A 20,355-nucleotide genomic window follows, 5' to 3' on the forward strand; every position below is an offset into this window, starting at 1 on the left:
AGCTTTTATGGCCAGGTCCATTGATATGCTGTGGCTGTTTTATGCTGCTCTGGAGTAGAGCAAAGCAGCCAGAGCATACTGGCTGTTTAAGCTAAATTTACAGCTCCTTTGTTGAATAAAAGCAGTGCAAAGCAGTTGGAAGGCACACCCCAGTTTCCTTCTGTCTCTTGCTTCTCCCTCCCTCTTCTGAACACTCATATTTGTTTCCACCGCCTCCTGCATCTTTTATATTCTGCTCTACAGAAACATACCTCTCCTGTCCTCTGTAAACTCCAAGTATACACATATACATGTGTGCATGTACTACACAGACCTGAGCCTCCTTTACTGAGCACATCTAGTATAATGTGGAGCTTATGAAAATAATTATTTGAATATTAGTAGTTGACCATTGTTCTTATTTTTTCTATAACTGTTGGCAGAAGAGAGTGGACTACATCCTCATAAACTCCATTGTAGGATCATCCTCTTAGAAAACAGCCACCATCCACTATTTCTTTCAAAGAGACTAAAGCAAATTTAACCTGAAAAGGTGGAAGTAAATGGTGAAACAAAAATCTCTAGATGGAAAGATACATCAGGTCTTGAAAATAATGGAAAAGAACTGTGGTTTTTAATTATCATAGGGGAAAAGTAAAGGTGCCTGCCCTTTAGAAAAAGGACATTATTGCAAGGATTTTTGTAGCTAGACCAGTTGCTTAGCTATGGTTAACATCAAACAAAACTTTTCTGGCAAAATTAAAAGATACAGTGATTTGATTACTGCACTTCTTTTCCATTCTACAGAAACTTCTCTCTTCCACATTTTCTACTACCTCCTTGTAGTTAATATGAGCAAACATATTTTCTTAGTAGAAATGAGAAATAAATGGAAAGGAAAACATATTATTTTATATATGTCTTCATCTTCAAACTGGTTACAGCCATTTAAATTTGATTTTGCGCTAGAAAGAGTGCAAAATGGCAGACACAAAGCAGCACCATAATTTTTCCTGTTTCCCACTACAGTCCCACTGGAGCCACTCACTCAGTATGCCTTTGAAGTGATTGTTCTGTGTTATGCCTCTAACTCATCTTCAAATTTTCTGCATTTTTGCAGATGAAAGTTGCTCTTTCCTGAAGAAACAGAAATATTTTCTCAGACAGTTTGGAGGAAGAATGAGGTGGAATCTCATTCAGTCCCAACAAGATTTACTTAAAATACATTTACCTAGTGATTTATACAGTGGAAAATAACTAATAATCAGCTACCTGCATGTATATATATCTGTGTGTGTAAATCCTTACACTGTTCTACAAATAGATTCTGATATCAAATACACCATCATATATAATACCTGATTATGGGCAAAACTCTAGAGGCAGAAAAAAGTCTTGGTCTCTATTCCAGTGGACATTATCATTCAGAAAGATCTCTGCTGTGAAATTTGACAATCAATCAAGCAGTAATGAGCTTCCTAGTGTCATGGCCGCTGACACTTCAAATATGTGCTTGGTGCAATTCTAGGAAGAAACTAGGGTTCTGCTGGTGAGGATGTGAAGGTTATGTTTACCCCCTAGGGAGTGTTAGATGATTTTAATGCAAATTTCTCAGTTCCTAAGAACTCAAAGGATTAGAATCTTGAGGCAGCCAGAAAGCAGGAGGCCTTGGCTTCTCTCCAAACAGGCTCCATCTGTCTGCAAACTTATTCACACCTTGGTTATTTTGGAGAGGGCCTTCACCAACAACCTCTCCTGTCTTTGCTAGGGATTGAATAGTGCATAACCTCTCTGTCTACTGGGGAGCAGGTATGAAGAGAAAATCTCTCGATTGAGGATGTCCAGTGTTTCCCCCCACCCCTTAGTTAGGATCTTCTCTGTAACTCTGTCTCTAAAATCAATTTATTTGAAAAAAGAAATCAAGCCTATTTTCCTATCTATAAATCGTACTGTTTATTTTCTTAAAAACTGGTCTATTGCAGGTCAAAACTCCAGAACAACAGCTGACTTGCTGGGTGTTTTTAGCAAGTCTATTGATTTTTCTCCAAGACTGTACCTTCCTTTCTATCTATGGCTAAAGGACTGAACTCTGGATCTCTCTTTCCTGACTACTGTCTCACAATTCTGTCCTAGCCAAACTGAGAACACATGCTACCTCATGTGTGACATTTTGGATAATAGCAGGGATAGATTCTGGTCCACAGATTAAGTGTCTTTTTACTAGGAGTTGCAAATCTACCTACTGTTCAGACCGGATCCATAGAAAATAGTTACCTGGTCTATCCTATGTAATGTACAGATTTTTGTATTTGCCCCTCAAAGTTCCCTGCTGTTTGCTTCATTGATCCCCACTCAAAACTGTCATGCCAGTCATACCAAATCCATATCAATAAGTCCTACAGAGGGCACAAAGACTGTGCCCAGGCAAAAGGGGCTTAGGGTGAAGGGAAACATTTCCTGTCATTCTTACTCTTTTGGAGAAAAACAAAACAGCAATATCTATCATAATCAGTCAACAGCATTATATATATATTTTTTTAAAAAAAGCAAATATTTAATACAATGCATAACCTTCACATTAATTACAACATTAATTGCAAGGTTAAATGGATGCATTTAAAATAGCATTATTAAATTTTGCACCATCAGCAATTCTTTTAAGGGAAATCCCAAACTTTACTTTGAATTTATCTGCACTTAAAAAAAAAAATTATATATATTTAAGCATTTATTTTAGTGGTATGTCTGCAAATGATTAGTCAGTGTGTAGCAGCTTACATGAATTGTGCTTTCCTGAATAGTGCTGCTTTGCTGAGGCACAGAGATTGAAATTCCCTCTAACTCTGAAGCAGAGTAATAGGTACAGCAGCAATAGGAGCTGCTCTAAAATATTTACTAGTGTGCCTTAAACTAGAACTGCAAAGTACATGTTTGAAAAGCTATATTAAGCTGAGCTATTTGTTGTCAGGATAACAAGAGTACTGATTATGGTTGCAGTCTCAGTTACATGAGAGTAAACTGTTCAATAAGCTGGGACCACCATTCCCTGTAGTGTTAGATGGCCACATTACCTATATCATTAATGGGACAGGTTGGATCCAAACCAAGAATTTTGGTGTCATCATACCAGATATATTAATATCAGACACAAATACCAGTGATTTAAACCATCCAGTCCCCTAACTTCTGTAAAATCCCATCAAAAAATAAGACAGAACTTGGAAAGAGCTTGAGGCAATACTGAGGTGTAGAAAATTTGGAGCCTGCCACTGACTATTTGTTTAGACCTTTTTAAATACAGGCAAATGTAAATAAAATTAAAGCCTTTTCCATAATAACAGTGTGATATTGTGAATATGTAAGGTGATTTCTGTGTCTAGGGCTTAGACTTTGAATTCAGGTGTGTTTATCAGATCCTCTGCATATTATTTCACGGACTGCAGAGGAGTGCTTCAGAAAAAAAAAAGTAGATTAGTTTTATAATTTTTGTGATGTATTTTCAATAGAATATAGTAAAAGGCCATATAAGGTAAATGCAGTATTTCAAACTAAAAGGCTTGAAAGCGATTAGAGATACACGTTAGTTGTCTCATTGCCTTTCTTGCATATCAGTTTCCACTAAATGAAACCTCTTTTCAAACATGTAGCGTTTGCCCAATCTTGAGAGGTGAGTGCCCACTAAACCCTTCCACTGGACTTTCCTTACAATGGAAGGAAAAGGTGTATGAAAGACAGGACTACTGTAAGTCTAAAAGAATGTGTTTTAAACTGGTTTATCTCCTTTGGTCCCATGAAAATAAGATTAAAGATTGTCACGCATCACCTATGAAAGAATAAAATTTCGTTTAGAATGACCTGTTGAAAGCAAAGAGAAATACAGTATGCAACATTTCCTATCATTCTTACTGAGACATTTCACAATTATTTGCTTTTAAGTAAATAACACTTTACTGCAATTCATAGAAAAAGCCAATTGGTCAAATCTGTGAACATGATGATGAGGCTTCTAAGTGAATGAGGAACGCTGGCTTTGGACCATGCTTCATATTGCTTTCTATCTGCTCAACTTGCATGTAATTGCAATCAAAGTGAACGTGAACAGTAATTTTCTTCTGCCTGGTATAAATGCTTACATTTAAATTTTGCAGGTAGAGAAGTGAGCAAGCTCAAAGTCATTTTACTGGCGATATAATGATGATAAAATGAGTGACCTATTAAATCATTAGAATTTTTTTTTGTAAATTCTGAGTGGATGATCACAACAATTAAATTATTCATTTTTATTATTTACTAAACTTTTGTATACTGGGATACCAGGATTAAGTTATTTTCACCATGGGTCATTCTCCTGTCTTTCAAGATTACATTAGCTCTTATTCATGTGCTTATGTTCTACGACCAGTCTTCATAACTTTAAAAGAAAAAGGTACCAACCTGAATGCTGTGAGATACTCAACATCGCCCATAGGAGGATTCAAGCCACCTGTCCAAGCAATATTTATGTTATACCCTTCACCAGGGCCACTTCCAACCTGAAAAATAAGAATAAAATGCCAAAAGGAGTGAAGAGGAGGAAAAAGGAGGAGGAAAAGAAAGAGAGAAAGGGGAAAAAAAATTCTCAAGTGGGCTTTAGAAACAAACATCAAACAACATGTCAGATCAACCCAGCCTTGTTTGACAAGGACCGCTCTGGGTTATGCACTTGTTCTCCACTGGTCCCCTGCTCCCAGTGGACAATTTGGTAATCTGGTGTAATTTAGAGAACCAGAGAAGGACAAGAAAATTAGGGGTAATCATGCAACGCAATTACCTGAAAGATACAAATAAAAATGGGACTCTAAAGAAATAAACCTAACCTCATTTGGGGCTCCACTGCCGGGGAAGAAGTTGCCTTCATCATAGCGATGGAGGGAAACATACAGGATGCTGGGGTCAGCATAAAAAGCTTGCTGTGTACCGTTGCCATGGTGAACATCCTAAAGGAGAAAGAAAACAGATGACAAATGTAATAATGTCCAACTCAGTGTAGAGAGCTCAGTTCTGCTTTCTTTTACCCCCCCCTCACTTTTTCTCTCCCTCTCCCTTGCCCTCCTTTTGTCTTTCCCTTTCCCCCTCCCTTCACCACCCCATACTTCCTGAACTTTCAGGCAAATTACTCTTTAATGCACTCATTTTTTAAACTGGCTTCTAAAAATCAGGAAACCATAGCGAGCGTGCCCTGGAGACTCCAGATGAGCAGTCATTGAGAAATCCCAGTCCTTTTGTACAATTAGATATTTATACACCGGCTCTTTGTACTCCTTGCCTCAGTGATGGAATCTAGCATCCTGTTTTATGGAGGAATTTTATGACTTATTAACTGCCAACAGTTCATAACCCCTCAGGCTTAATTAACTAGCCTCATTGGCCTCTGAAGAAAGACTAATGTTTAAACTACAAACTAGTATTTTGCAGAAGGATCTATGGTTTACAGAGCTTTTTCACAATTCTTGACAGAACACTAAACATAAGTGTATTCATTGATTTGCCAAGTTCCACTATTGAGGTCAAAGGCTCTGCGACCAGCTGAGTAAATTGGCTTTCTTGAAACATTCAGTTCAGTTAGCAGTCCCTCAGCAGTTAGATCCACATCAAAAGAGATGCCAGATGCGGAAAGGACTTCATACTTCATTTTTGCAAAATCATGACGGCAACAGTTGAAGACATAGGAATATGATCTCATTAGCTATTAAATCATCTGGCAGATAGGATGGTGCCTTCCACAATCAAGGAGTGACCTTGGCCAGTCTCCATATTTCAAACATTATATAACGCCAGTGAAAAGAAATTCTGTCATTAAATAAAATACTGAAAAAGAAATGCTGGCAGTATATCTATATAACAAAGGCTGATGATGTGGACTTTTCCTCCTTTTTAGCTTCGTTTTCACAGTTCTACTATTGTAGTGTGTGGTTAGACACACAAATTTTACAAGTGAAAATGGAAAATCCACTTGCCTTTCAGTAAAAGAAAACAGTCTTTTCTGTAAGTGTCTCCACTGGCATTTGTAAGAAGCTGAAAAATTACACACAGTATTGATTCTCCTCCTTTAATCCATCCCTTTGAAATTTCTTATTTAAAGAGAGAATTTAGAAGGAGGACAAAGTACTATGAATGGCAACACTATCACCCAGACTGTATTTATTTTACAAACGCTATGAGGTCTGAACCAAATTTAGTATCAGAGAAGCAATGGTCACATTTGCCTCAGGATGCCTAGACTCCAGGAAGGTTCAAGTTAGGTGTGCATTGCCAACAGCACAGCAAGCACTGCTCATTGCTTGCGCTCTCTGCTAGCTGATGTAGCCCATGACTTTCACCCACATTGTTCAGGACTCTACATTGATTGAGTCTTACTTGTACTGCATTGTGCTTGACTTGGACCTCCTCTGGGACCTCTGTGGGGTAATATTATAATGGTTAATTTTCTTTTCTCAGTTGAAAGTACTTGAAACAACATGAGGATGAAGTTACAGCCCAACTGTGACTTAATGCCAAGGTTAAATGTAACACATGTTGGAGGTGCAAGGGAGCACACACTGGTGTGAGGGTGTTGGAGATTTGAAGGCAGCCAGCGTAGTGTTAGAGGGCTCTGACTGGCAAATGAAGTAAAATCTGGCATGCAGACTAACCCCAGAATCCCAGTCTTCAACTGTGACAGAATTGATTAGTTTACTCCAAAACAGACTCAGATCATGCTAACATACATGCAAGTATGGATGATCTTGAACAACCATTGCAAGAACAACCTGAGAAGCTATGTTGGATATATAGATAGATCTGAAAAGACTACGACTAAAAGCATAATAAGACTTCATTTTGTGATTTTAATTAGTCTTTCTTTTCCATGCATATTTTGGGCTTTAAATATATTCTTGCTGTAACAGTTTTCAAATAAGAAGAAAAAATATTAAATGGGCAAATGGGCAGAGACCTCTTTTTTTTTTTTTTTTTAATATTCAAATCTCAAAGCTAGCTTTCTTGTCTAAACTTTAATTCCACCAAGGATTACTCTGTTTTGAAGAGCAGTAATTTATCTGGTTAGACAAAGGAATGTGTTGTTTAAGACTGCGGATGTTACCATGTGGGAAATGTGTTCATATTCTGCCCTTAGTAGATCAAATGTATTCAGGGTATATAAGTCAGTTCAAAAATGGAGATTTATTCAAATGGTGGAATGAGGAAAGAAAAGCTGACAGAGAGGCCTTTTATTTTAGTGTAAAAATAAATGAAGGAAAAGTTAAAAATGAAAAAGTTAAGAAATTGTGTATGAACACATGTAGCAACTATGAAGACTACACATAATTTGTAACTAGAGTACAGTTTAATGTGTGGGATTGAATATTACTTTTTAGTATTTACATTGTAGTAACATGTATAGCTGCCAACCTGCATGGGGTCCTGCTGTGCTAGTAACTATCAAAATATAGTCTTAAAGGGTAATTTCAAATCTAACATCTGTAATTCCATTCTTTCCTTCAGATGCCCAAAACTCTGTTGGTGGGCATAAAGACATCACTATTAACTTGTTCATTCATTCAGTTTGGATTGTGATTTATCCATAGTTCACATACATAAGAAATTTTCCATATGATTTTTTGTATATCATTGCACTGACCATGGAGCAGACTAGGGACTGGACTCCAACTGCTCCGGGAATTAAGTAATCTGTGTCAGCCATGTATTTCTCCCTTTTCACCAGCTGAGCTATTCTGGCCAATGGGATAGAGTTAGAGAGAGGCTGAGCTTTCCCCATCTACTTTCCTAGGTAAGGATAGGCAGCTTCACAGGTAATCATTTGCACAGGTAATGATGTACACATTTAAACTTGCCTCGAAAAACTGAAGCTGAATTCCTAAATGCTTATTGGCTAAGTAGGTCAAATGGAAGTGATTTCTTTTCCCAACAAAGTGAATGTAACACTTACAGTCAAAAAGACTTAAAAACATTCACAAAACTCTGAATAGTCTTTTCTTATTAAAAAACAAGAATAAACTTAAAGTTCACTTTTGGCCAGCATTTACAGCAGTAAAACTCAATGAACTGTAAGATTCAAGTCAGCAAACAGATATAACATATAGTGAAAGTGAATTTTTCAAAAATACTGGTTTCTTGCAGTTTATGTTATGTTTCTAAGTGATAGTAGAACACTCCGAGAAATATTTGAAAAACATTCTAAGAATATTTAACCTACCCATATACTTATTCTACCACTCATTTTTCACTTGCCATTCCTTCTGCCACACTCCCCTTTTCTGCTTCTCTTCAACAGCCAGTAAGCATGTTTAACTGAACAAAAGTGCTAGATGGTAAGGCCATGACTTCACAATAAGATTTAATTATGAGTGCAGATATGAACAAGATTTAGACTATTAAGCCCTGCACTTCAAAAACCCTTTAACATATTTTGTCCTTAAATCTTTTATCACCTGCAAAAATTAATTAAGTGCAGATGTAACAGGTTAGGTTTTGATGCCAGGGTTCATTTCCTGTCTATGCTTTGTCAGACACCCTATTACACCTCCTCATGAACTGTAGGAAAACAAAAATGGTGCTCATAAATCAGCATTCAACTTTCCTTGGGCTGTGCACTGGGCTGATCCTTTACGTGCAAGGTAGAGCTCCAATTCATTATTCATGAAAATAATATAGACAACATGCCAAATGTCACCTGCATTTAAATAATCCATTTGTTAAACATATTAAGTATTGTGTAAGAATGCCTTCTATTAAAATACAAGACTAATCCAATGAAGTGGATTTTTAATCACGTAGCTTTCCTTCAGGGAACCATCAAAAGCTGGCATACATGACTTGAAAACTTCTTAGAGGGAATGACCTGTTGATTTGTTTAATAATATCGAAGTTACACAACAAGTTGAATCATTGCTAGCTGGGGGAAGTAGCCAATTTGGTTACCAAAGCAACAACATTCTTTAAAGCACATCTGACTATTTAAAGTTTGTATTCTGTAGGGAAAAGTAAACTTGGGTTCTGTAGGGTTATTTTAACGGTGGAAGTATCAATTCATTTAAGGACCATAAAAGTTGCCCTGATCTGTGCCTTCTTCTCATTAAATTGCAGTTAACACCATTAAAGTGAAACATAGATGTTTATGGCTTCAGTACTGCCATCCTGGCTTTAATGAGTTCCCAAAATCAGAGGAAATGCACACCTTTATTACTTGTAGGTATTAAAAGCAGAAAAGTCTGACATATAAATACAAATTCATTATCTTTTATCTAGATGCACTGAAAGTGTGATGCTTGCCAAGAATACATACCAGATCTACAATCAATATCTTGCCTATATTTAGCTTGTCTCTCAAGTATTTGGCAGTAATTGCAATCGAATTAAAAAAGCAGAACCCCCTGTAGAATAGAGAAGAACAGAAACAAGAAAGCAAATCAGTCAGGAAAACAGCTATAAATAATGTTCAGAGCATTTTAAAAAATGCTATATGATCTCTGAGGCCATAAATCTGCTTCTGGGAGTACCTAGAAAGCCTTTTCAGTCATCTGCTAACAATTACAGTTCTTCAGAGACATGCACAACACAGGTGATTGCCAGTAACCTTAGTGCTCCAAGATGGGCAATATTCCCTGGTACTTACATGGCTGTTGATTCTTCAGCATGATGGCCTGGGGGCCTTACAACAGCAAAGCCATTCTGTAAGAACAAGATAGGTTTTCAATTATCAGCTTAAAAAAATACTTGACTCAGTGCAAAACAGAGCAGCAGGCAGACTGGATTGAAATCTATTAGAGGCTCTTGAGCACTTTTTCTGTCCAATCACCCTTTCATAGTACTGCCAGAAATAATATATTTGAGAACAGTGGCATATAAACTTACATAAATAGACACATGCACATGCATACATACACACACAACGATCTAAAGAGAAGGGAAAAAGCAAGATAAGAAAGCTGTTGTTATCAATTCTGCTGTCTAGAATTCACATTTAAAAGGAAGCAGAGACCACTGATCCATTCTTGATCTAAATTCATGTAATCTTACATTGCTCCAGCTTGAGATGCTTCAAAATAAAAGTAGCTTGAGATATATATTTTATATGATTAATCAGTGTTGACCCTACCTTCTACATGGACTAAATGATAAATTCACACACACACACACACGTAACTCCTAACAGTAGAAAAAGGACGACAATGAATATCCCATATTTCTGCAAATCATAAATTAAACTTGAGAATCTGCCATGCTCGCAAGTTTAATAGATTCCCTAAAGTCAATTTCTAACACACTTTCTGGAATTGTGTATAAATTTCATAAAGTACAGCACTAGAATCAGTGGCAATCAAGGAATTTCTTGCCTCTAGAGTCACTGAAGATAAAAGAAAAATGAAATTTCCCTACTTCCAGTGTGAGTAAGGTAAAGGGAAAATGTAGTACTGGCAAGGTAGCTCTGTTCAGAAAGTCAGATTACGTATTCAAGAAGCAGTGTCTCATAATATCAAATTTCTCTTACAACAGTCAGATTCAGGAGTAACTCCATTACTTCATCAAATTTACTCTTTATTTCAACGGCTCAAGACAGTCTCTTCTATTCAGCTATATATTTGACATCAAGTTAATGACAACATATACATAAAAATAAGAAATTATAATCAGTGCATAAGTATATGAGCCAAACTTGTGTTTTCAAGCAGCCTCACACAAATACTGTGTGTATATGTATGGCTGCAAGACCAATCAAGCATTGTATTTTCAGAGAAGGGGATAGGAAGAAAAAGAATGGGATATTTCTCTATTTTAATAATCAGTATTAAAGTAGTCCAGTTTGGTATACTTAAGCAAATTAAATGTCAATGTTTCAGCCTTTACTCATCTGAAACAAACATGATAGTCACTAGAGTTTCAGTCACACAGGTGTAAATAAGGAGGAACTACATGGCAGTTTAAATAGAGTTACATTGGTGCCTGTGAAATCTGATTATTTACAGTCCTATGAATGAGTGTTTGTGTCTACCTATGCAATTGTCTACCTATGTTGTTTCATCGGCATTAATTTATAAACAAATACCACCAGGCTATCTCATATAATTTGCTGCTAAATGTAATCCAAGCAGCCAGCTGCAAAGTTTTGTAGAGCATGGCCAAAGTTCTATCAGAGTACAGCAAACTATAGTGCAAATGGCGTACATCTGTAAGAGTGGTTCCTCTGGCCACCATTTAAAGAATCTGGGGGATTTGACATCATGCCTTATTTCGCATTAAATGTCCACATTGAAAAAAAAAAACCCACAACAAAACAAACCCAAAAAACCTAAAGACATAACAAATATATGTGTTCGTATTTAGGCAGGCATTCCTGGGGGTGGAATATAAATTGCCTATAGATCAAGCACACCATCAAAAAAAAAAAAAATAGCCTTGTGGACTGCACTAATCTTCAGAACCAAACCAGCTTCACACTTTTAGCTAAAACCGTATTCCTTATCCTTCTGAGGAATTTTTAAACATTTTGTCTTCACACAAAACATGACTTAGAGAAGAATTCTGTGAAGAATTCTTCTGTAGTATTTATGAAAAAACAAAGTATGTGTATGCTGAGGAATGTACAGATAATGAAGTGAAAAAAGACTTAGAGAAGAGGGTATTACTAGAGAGAGAGCATCATGCTACCTGCATTTGATTGTCTTGGTATTTCTAACAATTTGGAAAAAGTCCATGCAAGGCTTACAGCTGCCCCTGCTCAGCTCACAGCTCATTATCATCTAACTTTATCAGCATTCCCCAAAGATCAATATAATTAAGATGATTATCTCTAGGAGGATTTCATGGGGCAATACAGACAGAAAAAATCAACACTGCTGTTTTTGACAACATGACAGTTACAGTATAGGCTTTTCTTTTCTGTTCCCTTACATTGAGGAGGCAGTTTGGAAGCCCTGTTTTGTTACAGCTAGCTAAGTTAATTCTTACAGGTCCCCATGAGCATGCAAGACATTCACATCAGTGCTGTGACCATTTTTAATGTGTTTTTACATTACAAGGAGTTCAGTATTCACATGGGAATTTTTTTTTAAATAGCATGCATATATTGATGATAAAGCATATAATATAATCAAATTTTACCAAACACTGAAAACTAGTTACCATACAGTATGAACAGCAACTTTTGTGCAATTGATAAAACACTTCATTTCTCCTACTTTCAAACTTTGCATGAACACAGTGTACATTAGCACAATGGAACATGAATTCATTTATTTAGGCAATATTTAAATACCAGACAGTGAGCTCAGAACAGTAGACAGAAAGGCAAAAATCTGCTTTAAAGATAGAAAGACTAACACAGAGCAATATGTTAAAAATGAAGCCAACACACATAAATTCAAAGCATTTTTTTTACAGAGCCTTATTTATACTAGGATACAGACACCTTTATATGTAGACAGAACATTAAACTGACTGACAGACACGGACATTAGAAAATGGATTCATGTCTGTGCCATTATATGATCACCTTTAGTTAAATTTGAGGATAAAGAGTAAAGCCTGTATAGAGATATTTTAAAATCTGTGCATATTTGAACAACAAACAAAGAGAAGTCTGACCAAACTCAGTTTATAAAGAAGTTTCATTGTAGACAGACCCATGTAGTTGGATCTTTACTGAAAGCTAGGGAAAAATGTTAGTCTTTAGTAAGCTAAGCATTTTCTTCTTTCATGACTCCAAATAGGTAGTTGGATGCTTGATTTCCAAAGAACAGAGGTGTACATCCTACTGTGACCTTCTTGTCTTATTTTTTTCAGTGTGCTGGGTTAAAGTGTTGGGCTACATCACACTTGGGCATCTACTACACCTCTCCCTGAACCTTTCCAAGACAAGCATGCAAGACAATGCCATAATACAGGTGGTCACTCCAGGGCTTGGGACTGACCATCTATAGCAGAGTTCCACTGGTGTTTCTATTATGCAAGGAGGTAAAAATAGACAACTAGACATAGACATTTTTTCCCTAGGGCAATACGTGGTGATTGTGGCAAGGTGTGGATCACTCTTCCCTTCTCTTTACAGTGAGGAGGTTACTCTGTCTAGACTACAAGTGGACCAAAAGCGACCCAGCCAATCTGGCTCTCCAGGTACGCTGAGAAGCCTGTCTGAGAAGCAGTGCATACCAACTTCAGCCTGGTACTACTCTAGTAAAATCATCTGGCTTTTTGTTGACTCCAAGAAAAGCCAATGCCATGAAAGAAATAGCAATGAACCCCAGCAGGCACTCCAAGAGCACTTACTGAAGCCGTAGAAGACTCAGGTTCAACTCCTTGAACATGGGGATGAATTTGAAAATATTCTTCCCATACCTGTTTGTGTATTTAGATTATGTGGTCAGTAAAGTAGATATTGAGACACATCTTTTCAGTCTAAGTGAGTTTTCTAACAATAAGTCTAGAAACATGCTCTTCCTCAGCTCTTAATCAAATTTATGATCTTTAATTATTTCCTGCAGAGTAGCAGTCCTCCTATAGAGGACAAAACACCACCACTGAATCTCAAATTTAAGAGAAGACAGCTTTATATGGAGTTTAAATATTGATTCCTTCCAGCTGAAAAGATAAGAAATTGACAATCTTCTTGTATTTTAAACTGTAAACCCCTTTATGAAAGTGCAATGCCATCTATCCCAACTACTCAAGAGGCAATGGGCACAACTTGAAACAGCAGAGGCTCCATCTGAACATAGGAAGATGCTTTTTTACTGTGAGGGTGACCGAGCAATAGAACAGGTTGCCCAAAGAAGTTGTGGCGTCTCCACCCCTGGAGACATACAAAAACCATCCGGACATAGTCCTGGGCAACAAGCTCTAGGTCGCCCTGCCTGAGCAGGGAGGGTGGACCACACGACCTCCTGAGGTCACTTTCAACCTCAACTGTTCTGTGATTCTATTCAGAAGCTCATAATCTTTGAAAAAAGGCTTTCAGGAAAATGGATGTAATCCCTAAGGATCAGCAACTTTCTTGGCAGAACTTGTGCAGTAGCTAATTGCAGCTGCACACATTGTTAAGGACAGCTTTCTCAGGAACCTCTGTGTATTTCATAGGGCAACCAGGTACTAACTCAGGGTCTGGATTCCACACTTGAAGCTCAACATCTTCCTAAAGTTAGGTGTTAAAGTTTCTATTTTCTACATGTCTGAATCCCTTAACCTATCTAGCCCTTAGCTCTTAAAATTAGCAGTGCTTAAACATGGCATTCTTGGACATCCACTTGTTTTTAATGGAAAGGTTTTATTTTTGCTTCAATGTGGACAGGCTTCAGAATAAGAAGCAAATCACTGAAGCTAATACTTCAGTTCTTTGTAGAAACTTCTTTAGTTATTATACAGAAATGTATCCATTCCTCCTGTCAGAATTGATATTCCTTATGTTTTATATATATACAACTTTGTATCTTTATAAAGTTATATAAAACCCTATTTCTCTAAATTTAAAAGGTGCTCCATACAGTGTATCTGACAGGGTGTATCCCCTCAAGTGGCCTTAGTGCCACCTTTAACCCTGATATCTCTGGCTTAGTTAACTCCTGCAATAACAAACATCAGGGCTGCTTTAAGTCTTGGGTGCTACAACAATCCCTTTGCAACTGGTACCCGGAGGAAGATAACCATATTCTTACCAGTGCCACTTATGCTGTAACATGATCCCAAGCTATTCCATCCAGCAGGGAGGGTAAGCATGAGAGTGAGTGGTGTAAGGCCAAGGTAATCCTCAGGTACCTGTTTAGGACAATTTTACAAGCTATTCATACTGCCAGAGCAGGAGCCAGTATCTGGCCCTGGGGGTCTACGAATCCAGTGAACAAGAACCCATGATTTAACAGAGCAGTATTAGCAGCATGTAGATTTGCCAAGAAAACAATAATGGACATGAGGGAATACCATTTTGTCTTGCAGAGGAAGCTAGTAGAGGCCAAAAACACAGAAATGGACAATAAACATTTAACTCTGTGATGGAAACAAAGAGTTCCCTGTCTGCTTTCCTGAAGGTTTAAAGAGGATAGCACCAGAAAATACACATGAAAAGTTGGTGCTTGCAGGCTAACTTATATACAACCATGATGGCCTGTTTAGCCACAACTAGTGTTAACTATATTGGGAAAGAAAGCAGACAAAGAGCTTGAAGAACGGAGTGATCATAAAGATAAGCTACATACCACACATATAATTAAAGCTGTACTACTGTATGAAATAATAACAGTCATCCAGCTGTAAATATAATCATAATTGTTGGGATAAAGTATCTAAGGGATGGTTCCATATGAAATTTTGTAATTTTGTAACTTTGTAGAAGCAAAGAATACAAACTACTATCTAAAAGAAATCCCTGGTAACTTTGATTGATGACTTTTATCAGTCCTATCTTTAAGACTAGTAAAATAAGCATTCATTTGTTACTGTTTCTTACACAGTATGCATTGTTAAAAATGCTGTGCCTGGGTGTGGAAAAAATGCCTCTTTTTGTGGCTGCCACACATTGCTCAGAAAGGCAGAGGAAGAGTGTTGTAGGGCAGAGGGTGAGACAGGGAGGTAGAAACAAGGGTAGGGCAGAGCCTGCAGGAGCAGTACTGTCCAGGAGGCATCTGAGCACAGAGCACTTCCCAGGAAGGGAGGTTTTTGTACATAACCAGAGTAGCTGTGTGGGGTTTTGTGTTGTTCAGGCAGGCATGAAAATTTGCTGGCCTGAAGCTTTACTGGAGAGAGGACACTGTGGGACTAGGGAAACATTTGTTTTCAGCTTTTTATTTATTATGTCTTTAGAAAGATACTTCATTTTAGTTTTTGTTCTAAGAAAACATAGCAGTAGAGCAGTGAAAGATGGCTGAGTGATTTTTATATTGAATACTTTTAAGACTAAAAAACTAAGAGCTTGGGGAGTGAGGTGGCTGATTAAGCTAATTCTGCTTATTCACTAGATTAGTACAATTTACCGTATGATGATTCCTCCATAGCTGTGTGTGACAAAGGCATTAAGAACAGTAATAACCAAGCTCAGTTGGAATGAGAGTTTCAAGTTCAATTTAAGTTATCTGCAGATTATACAAAGACACCAGAGTAGCAATGACCAAACGCAGGAGGTTTATTTTGGTATTGATTCAACCTGACATATCAGAAAGAACCATCCCAGGAACGTATCAGATTCTGGTTTGGAGGAAACTAATTTCAATTGCTTTCATTCTGTTAAGTGACCCCTAACTACCAGCAGGACAACTTTACACATGTGTGTGTGTGTGCACACACATACATATGATAAGGCAGAGAAAGGGCTTATGCTTCACTCGATTCAGCTGAAGTGGATGTTCAAGACAGTCTCAGACCACACTTCTAACTGATGTGCCTTTTTTCTTCAGTGTTCTTTTTCAAAATTGCTTCTTAATTCATTTCAACATTTTTAAAAATAGGGAATAACCACACAAATCCTACTAGCTCTTAATAGTTTACTGTGCAGGTTTCTTCTGTTTCAGATTTGTCAAATTAAAAATATATGGCACATATGTGTTTCTATCACAGAAAAGAGTGCTGTCATTGCCAATGTTGACATATTTAAAGGATATGCAAAGTAAACTAGACAGTAATCCTTATCATGGGTACTGTACTTAATTAATTCCAACTTACAACAGAACTGAGTGGGGTATCTGAGGCTGAAGAAAACCATTTCAGAAATGTCCCTTTGGGTTTTCCATAGTTTCATGGTGTGCTCTATCACTGAGTTGCCCACAACATAAAGTCATCTCCCATTGCAAATAAAGGTTCTTATTAGGTATGCTCTCTTTAAATTATATTTTTCTTTCCTGCCAGTCAATTGTACGATATTAAGGGACAACCAGAGAAATGTACAAATTGTCATCAGCAAATAAGACACATTTAATGTTCACAAAGCAGCACACAATAAAACAACCATTACAAGAACAAATAATATTCTGAAGGACATTATTCAACAAAGTATAATTAAAAATTATCATGCTAACATAATCAACTATCTGAATTCCAACTTCTAAAGTAGTATTAATCATTTAATAAACACCTAATATATGGCAGCCAAAGAGGTGGCAGCATCAGCATGAATAATTTGGTTGACAAAATGTAAATATCAGCAACCTAAACTCTTTCAGAAAAAACACTGATTTAGTAAACTGGGTCCTAAAGGTGAAATTCTCTGCAAGCTCTAAGAGTTACAAATGAAATCTGAAACTCAGGAGAGACCACAGATGCAGAAACCCTCCTTATTTTCCTCTGATACTTGACTGATGTGGGGTTTGGACAACCTCTGTACTCGTCCAGTTGAGCAGCAGGAGGGAAGTGCCTGCTGCGCAGGATAGCCGGGTGCAGGCAAGGGGAGAGTGGCTTTGTGCCTAGCTGCCTGGGAGTGAAGTAGCTCACAGCAGGGAGGGGAGGTGAACTGAGCTGAGCATCAGAGTGGATGTAAGGGAAGCAGCCAGGCCGAGCTGGGAAATAAATGGGAAGGCAGGGCAAGACAGCACCTCCCAGTGCCACCAAGCCATTAGAACACACAAGGTGATCCTTAGGAGACACTTCCAGCACAGAAATCTCTCTCTGCAGATGCAGATCTTTTAGGGCCCTCTTTCTGAAGGTGTGGTCATTAAGTAGAGGCTAGTGACAATGATCTCCAAGTTCACGAGATATACTGCATGTAAGAAATCATATGCAAGGCACTACCTGTATTTCTTCCCCAAGCCCCAAGGAATATATCATAAAACTGCTCTTATCTGTTAAAATTATTTATTGGATATAGCTAATGACTGCGGTGGAATGATATTCACCCACTTCCGCATACTCCACTCTTCTAAAGATCTGTGGTCGGCCAGCAGATTATTAAAAACCATCTACATAAATCTGCTGGGGAAATGAGAAAGGAGCAAAGGTAGATACAGAAAAACAGCTAGACAGGAGAGCAGTGGCACCAATTCCATATAACATAAATACCTCATCATTCATCAGCAGGTTTCCTAAATTATAAAAAGCTCAATAAAGTGTGACCTTCATGCAATATTTAGGCTCATCTCCTACTGTAATAGTGCCAAGATGACTTTCATCATACATGTAAATAAATTCATGAAAAAAGGAAAAGCATAGCATTCAACTCAGTATAACATCACATTTATCATACTATTTATTTCAGTGGTGTGATTCTTTATTCTCTATTCAATATTATCTCAAAAGTGTATCAAATGGATCTAAATGAGTGCTTATTATATTATTAAACAAACCATAAAAATCCTGAATTCTGATTGTTTAATATGATCACATAATAAACATCCAGATTAAGACTCCCCAGAGAAGGGACAATTTGTCCTGATTTTAAAAAAAACACCACCACAGTAATTTACTATTACAGCAGCAGTAGAATTTCAGTAAACCCTATTGTTTTACATCCTTAGCACTGTCATATTGATGCTTTCCCCATTAGTCAAGGAGATCAAAGAAATCTGATGTCTCACAAGGGGTTTGAACTACAGTGAAGAGAACTCTTAACTCCTGGTCAGTTTTTGAAGACTGTCCAAATCAGATGAACAAAATGTTGCTGTTCTCAGACGAGACCTGTGTGGAATGGGACTGAAAGTCTCAGGAAATTCAGAATAAAGTAAAGAACTTTTCTTCTTGCATACAAGTTTGACTCATGCCCAGCTCTGTAGTGAACCTCTCAATTGTTCTGCAGACTTTCATAATTTATTCTGTAATCTCAACCCTTTTTTTAGCAGCATGTACCTATAGTTCCAACCTATAACTATCAGTCTATGCAATAGCAAGAGATAACAGTAGAGACCATGGACTAAGCATAGAAACTGAAGTGTCCTGTCCTTCCTGAAATGGACTTTAAATGTCAGATGCCAGTCAATACAGGGCAGTTTATGTCTGTTAGTTTCTACGCTCTAGCTAGGCAGTGAAGACATTTATCTGTAGTACTGTAAATAATTTTTTTAAAATTAATTGAATACATGTCCATAAAATAAACTATTATATTAATTTTGATTTTAGGAAAACCATGTTAGACTTTTTAAAAACATATATTGATTCATCAAGCCGTAAGAAATATTGGGCTGCTCATACCCAACTACACTGACAAATTTGATAATTCTCATGCCAGAAAAGCACTTGTTAAATGAATTACTTCAGTTTCTCATTCCTGAGGCTTCTCATCTCAGACTGTGTCTATGCTAGATAGTTTTACTCTGAGGTTATCCTAATGTTGCCGTGGCTGTTTCAGAAAAAGGCATCTGTGATTCTCTAGTGCAGTGGGTAGATAATCCACTGTCTCCTCTGCTGCAACCTGCAACACTGCTCTGTGAGAAGTCCTTGCTGTGTATTGTGAGTCTACCCCTGTGAACTTCAGGACACGCAGCTCTTCTCAGAAAACTATGGGATTTCAGAACAAATCAATATGTCCTGTCTCATAATTTACTTTTTTCTCTTAAAATGACACCAAACTGACAGCGTACCATCTGATAGCAATCCATGGTGGTAAACTTCCAGGGAAAAACTACAGCATGTTTCTCTACTGCTCTCATCTTTCTGTTTACATGTTGCAGAGCTGTTTCAGCTTACACACAATTCTTGGAAGGCACTTTTTTGTCGTCCAAAGATTCTGAAGCTGCGGCAGATCATTCCAGATTCCTATCAGAGTTTAATCCTCCCACTCAGTGCTCACAGAAGAGGCCCCAAATGGTTGCTTCACAGGCATATTTGTTCGGGGAATGTACATGGACACAGTCAGCTTCACTTACTTCCCCTCAGATCTTCACAAGTACACTACAGAATTGGCATTTTTCCTATACTAGAAACAGCTGATCAGTGTAACATGTATGTTTGGAAAAGCAACATGTAAAGTCATAAAGGTTGTAACATACAGATCTGTGGGATTAAACTCTTACAGTTACCTACAATCTCATCCTGAACACCATGTAGAAAACCCCAGAATACACTGCAAAAATCCCCCTAATGTCATTTACCATATGAGGGTATTGGGAGCAATCTGACAGCAGAGCCCAGATTTGTATGGATGCAGTGACAAAGCAAGCACAGGAGGACTCTGCCAAAATAGCTTAATGTCAGGATCAGTGCATTTCCAGAACTTCTGCTAGTATGCTTTTCTTCTGCCAGTCAGGCCTTAATAACCTTTCCATAACCTTAAATTATAAATACAACATGCAGATTGCTAGTTCATACAGTTGGCACAGTGGCAAGTCATTAAGCTCCATGCTGGAAGTATAGGAGCACGTTAGGTAAACGCCTATCAGGAATGGCGTGAGTAGTCCCGATCCTCTTTCACAGCAAATCCTTTCCATTCCTATT

At 37.6% G+C, this 20,355-nt stretch overlaps 1 protein-coding gene across 11 annotated transcripts in view; it reads right to left on the reverse strand.

Annotated features, from left to right (window-relative positions):
• Window positions 1-20,355, reverse strand: part of HDAC9 (histone deacetylase 9) — a 490,905-nt gene that overhangs the window by 93,151 nt on the left and 377,399 nt on the right. For all 11 annotated transcript variants that reach the window (XM_074863233.1, XM_074863213.1, XM_074863224.1 and 8 more), the window contains 4 exons: window positions 9,632-9,687; window positions 9,302-9,389; window positions 4,836-4,955; window positions 4,414-4,511 (listed from right to left, as the gene is read on the reverse strand). In XM_074863233.1, coding sequence (XP_074719334.1) covers window positions 4,414-4,511; window positions 4,836-4,955; window positions 9,302-9,389; window positions 9,632-9,687 — 362 coding nt within the window. The remainder of the gene's footprint in view (window positions 1-4,413; window positions 4,512-4,835; window positions 4,956-9,301; window positions 9,390-9,631; window positions 9,688-20,355) is intronic.

This window comes from Strix uralensis, chromosome 1, assembly GCF_047716275.1.
Source record: "Strix uralensis isolate ZFMK-TIS-50842 chromosome 1, bStrUra1, whole genome shotgun sequence".
Lineage (NCBI taxonomy): Eukaryota > Metazoa > Chordata > Aves > Strigiformes > Strigidae > Strix > Strix uralensis.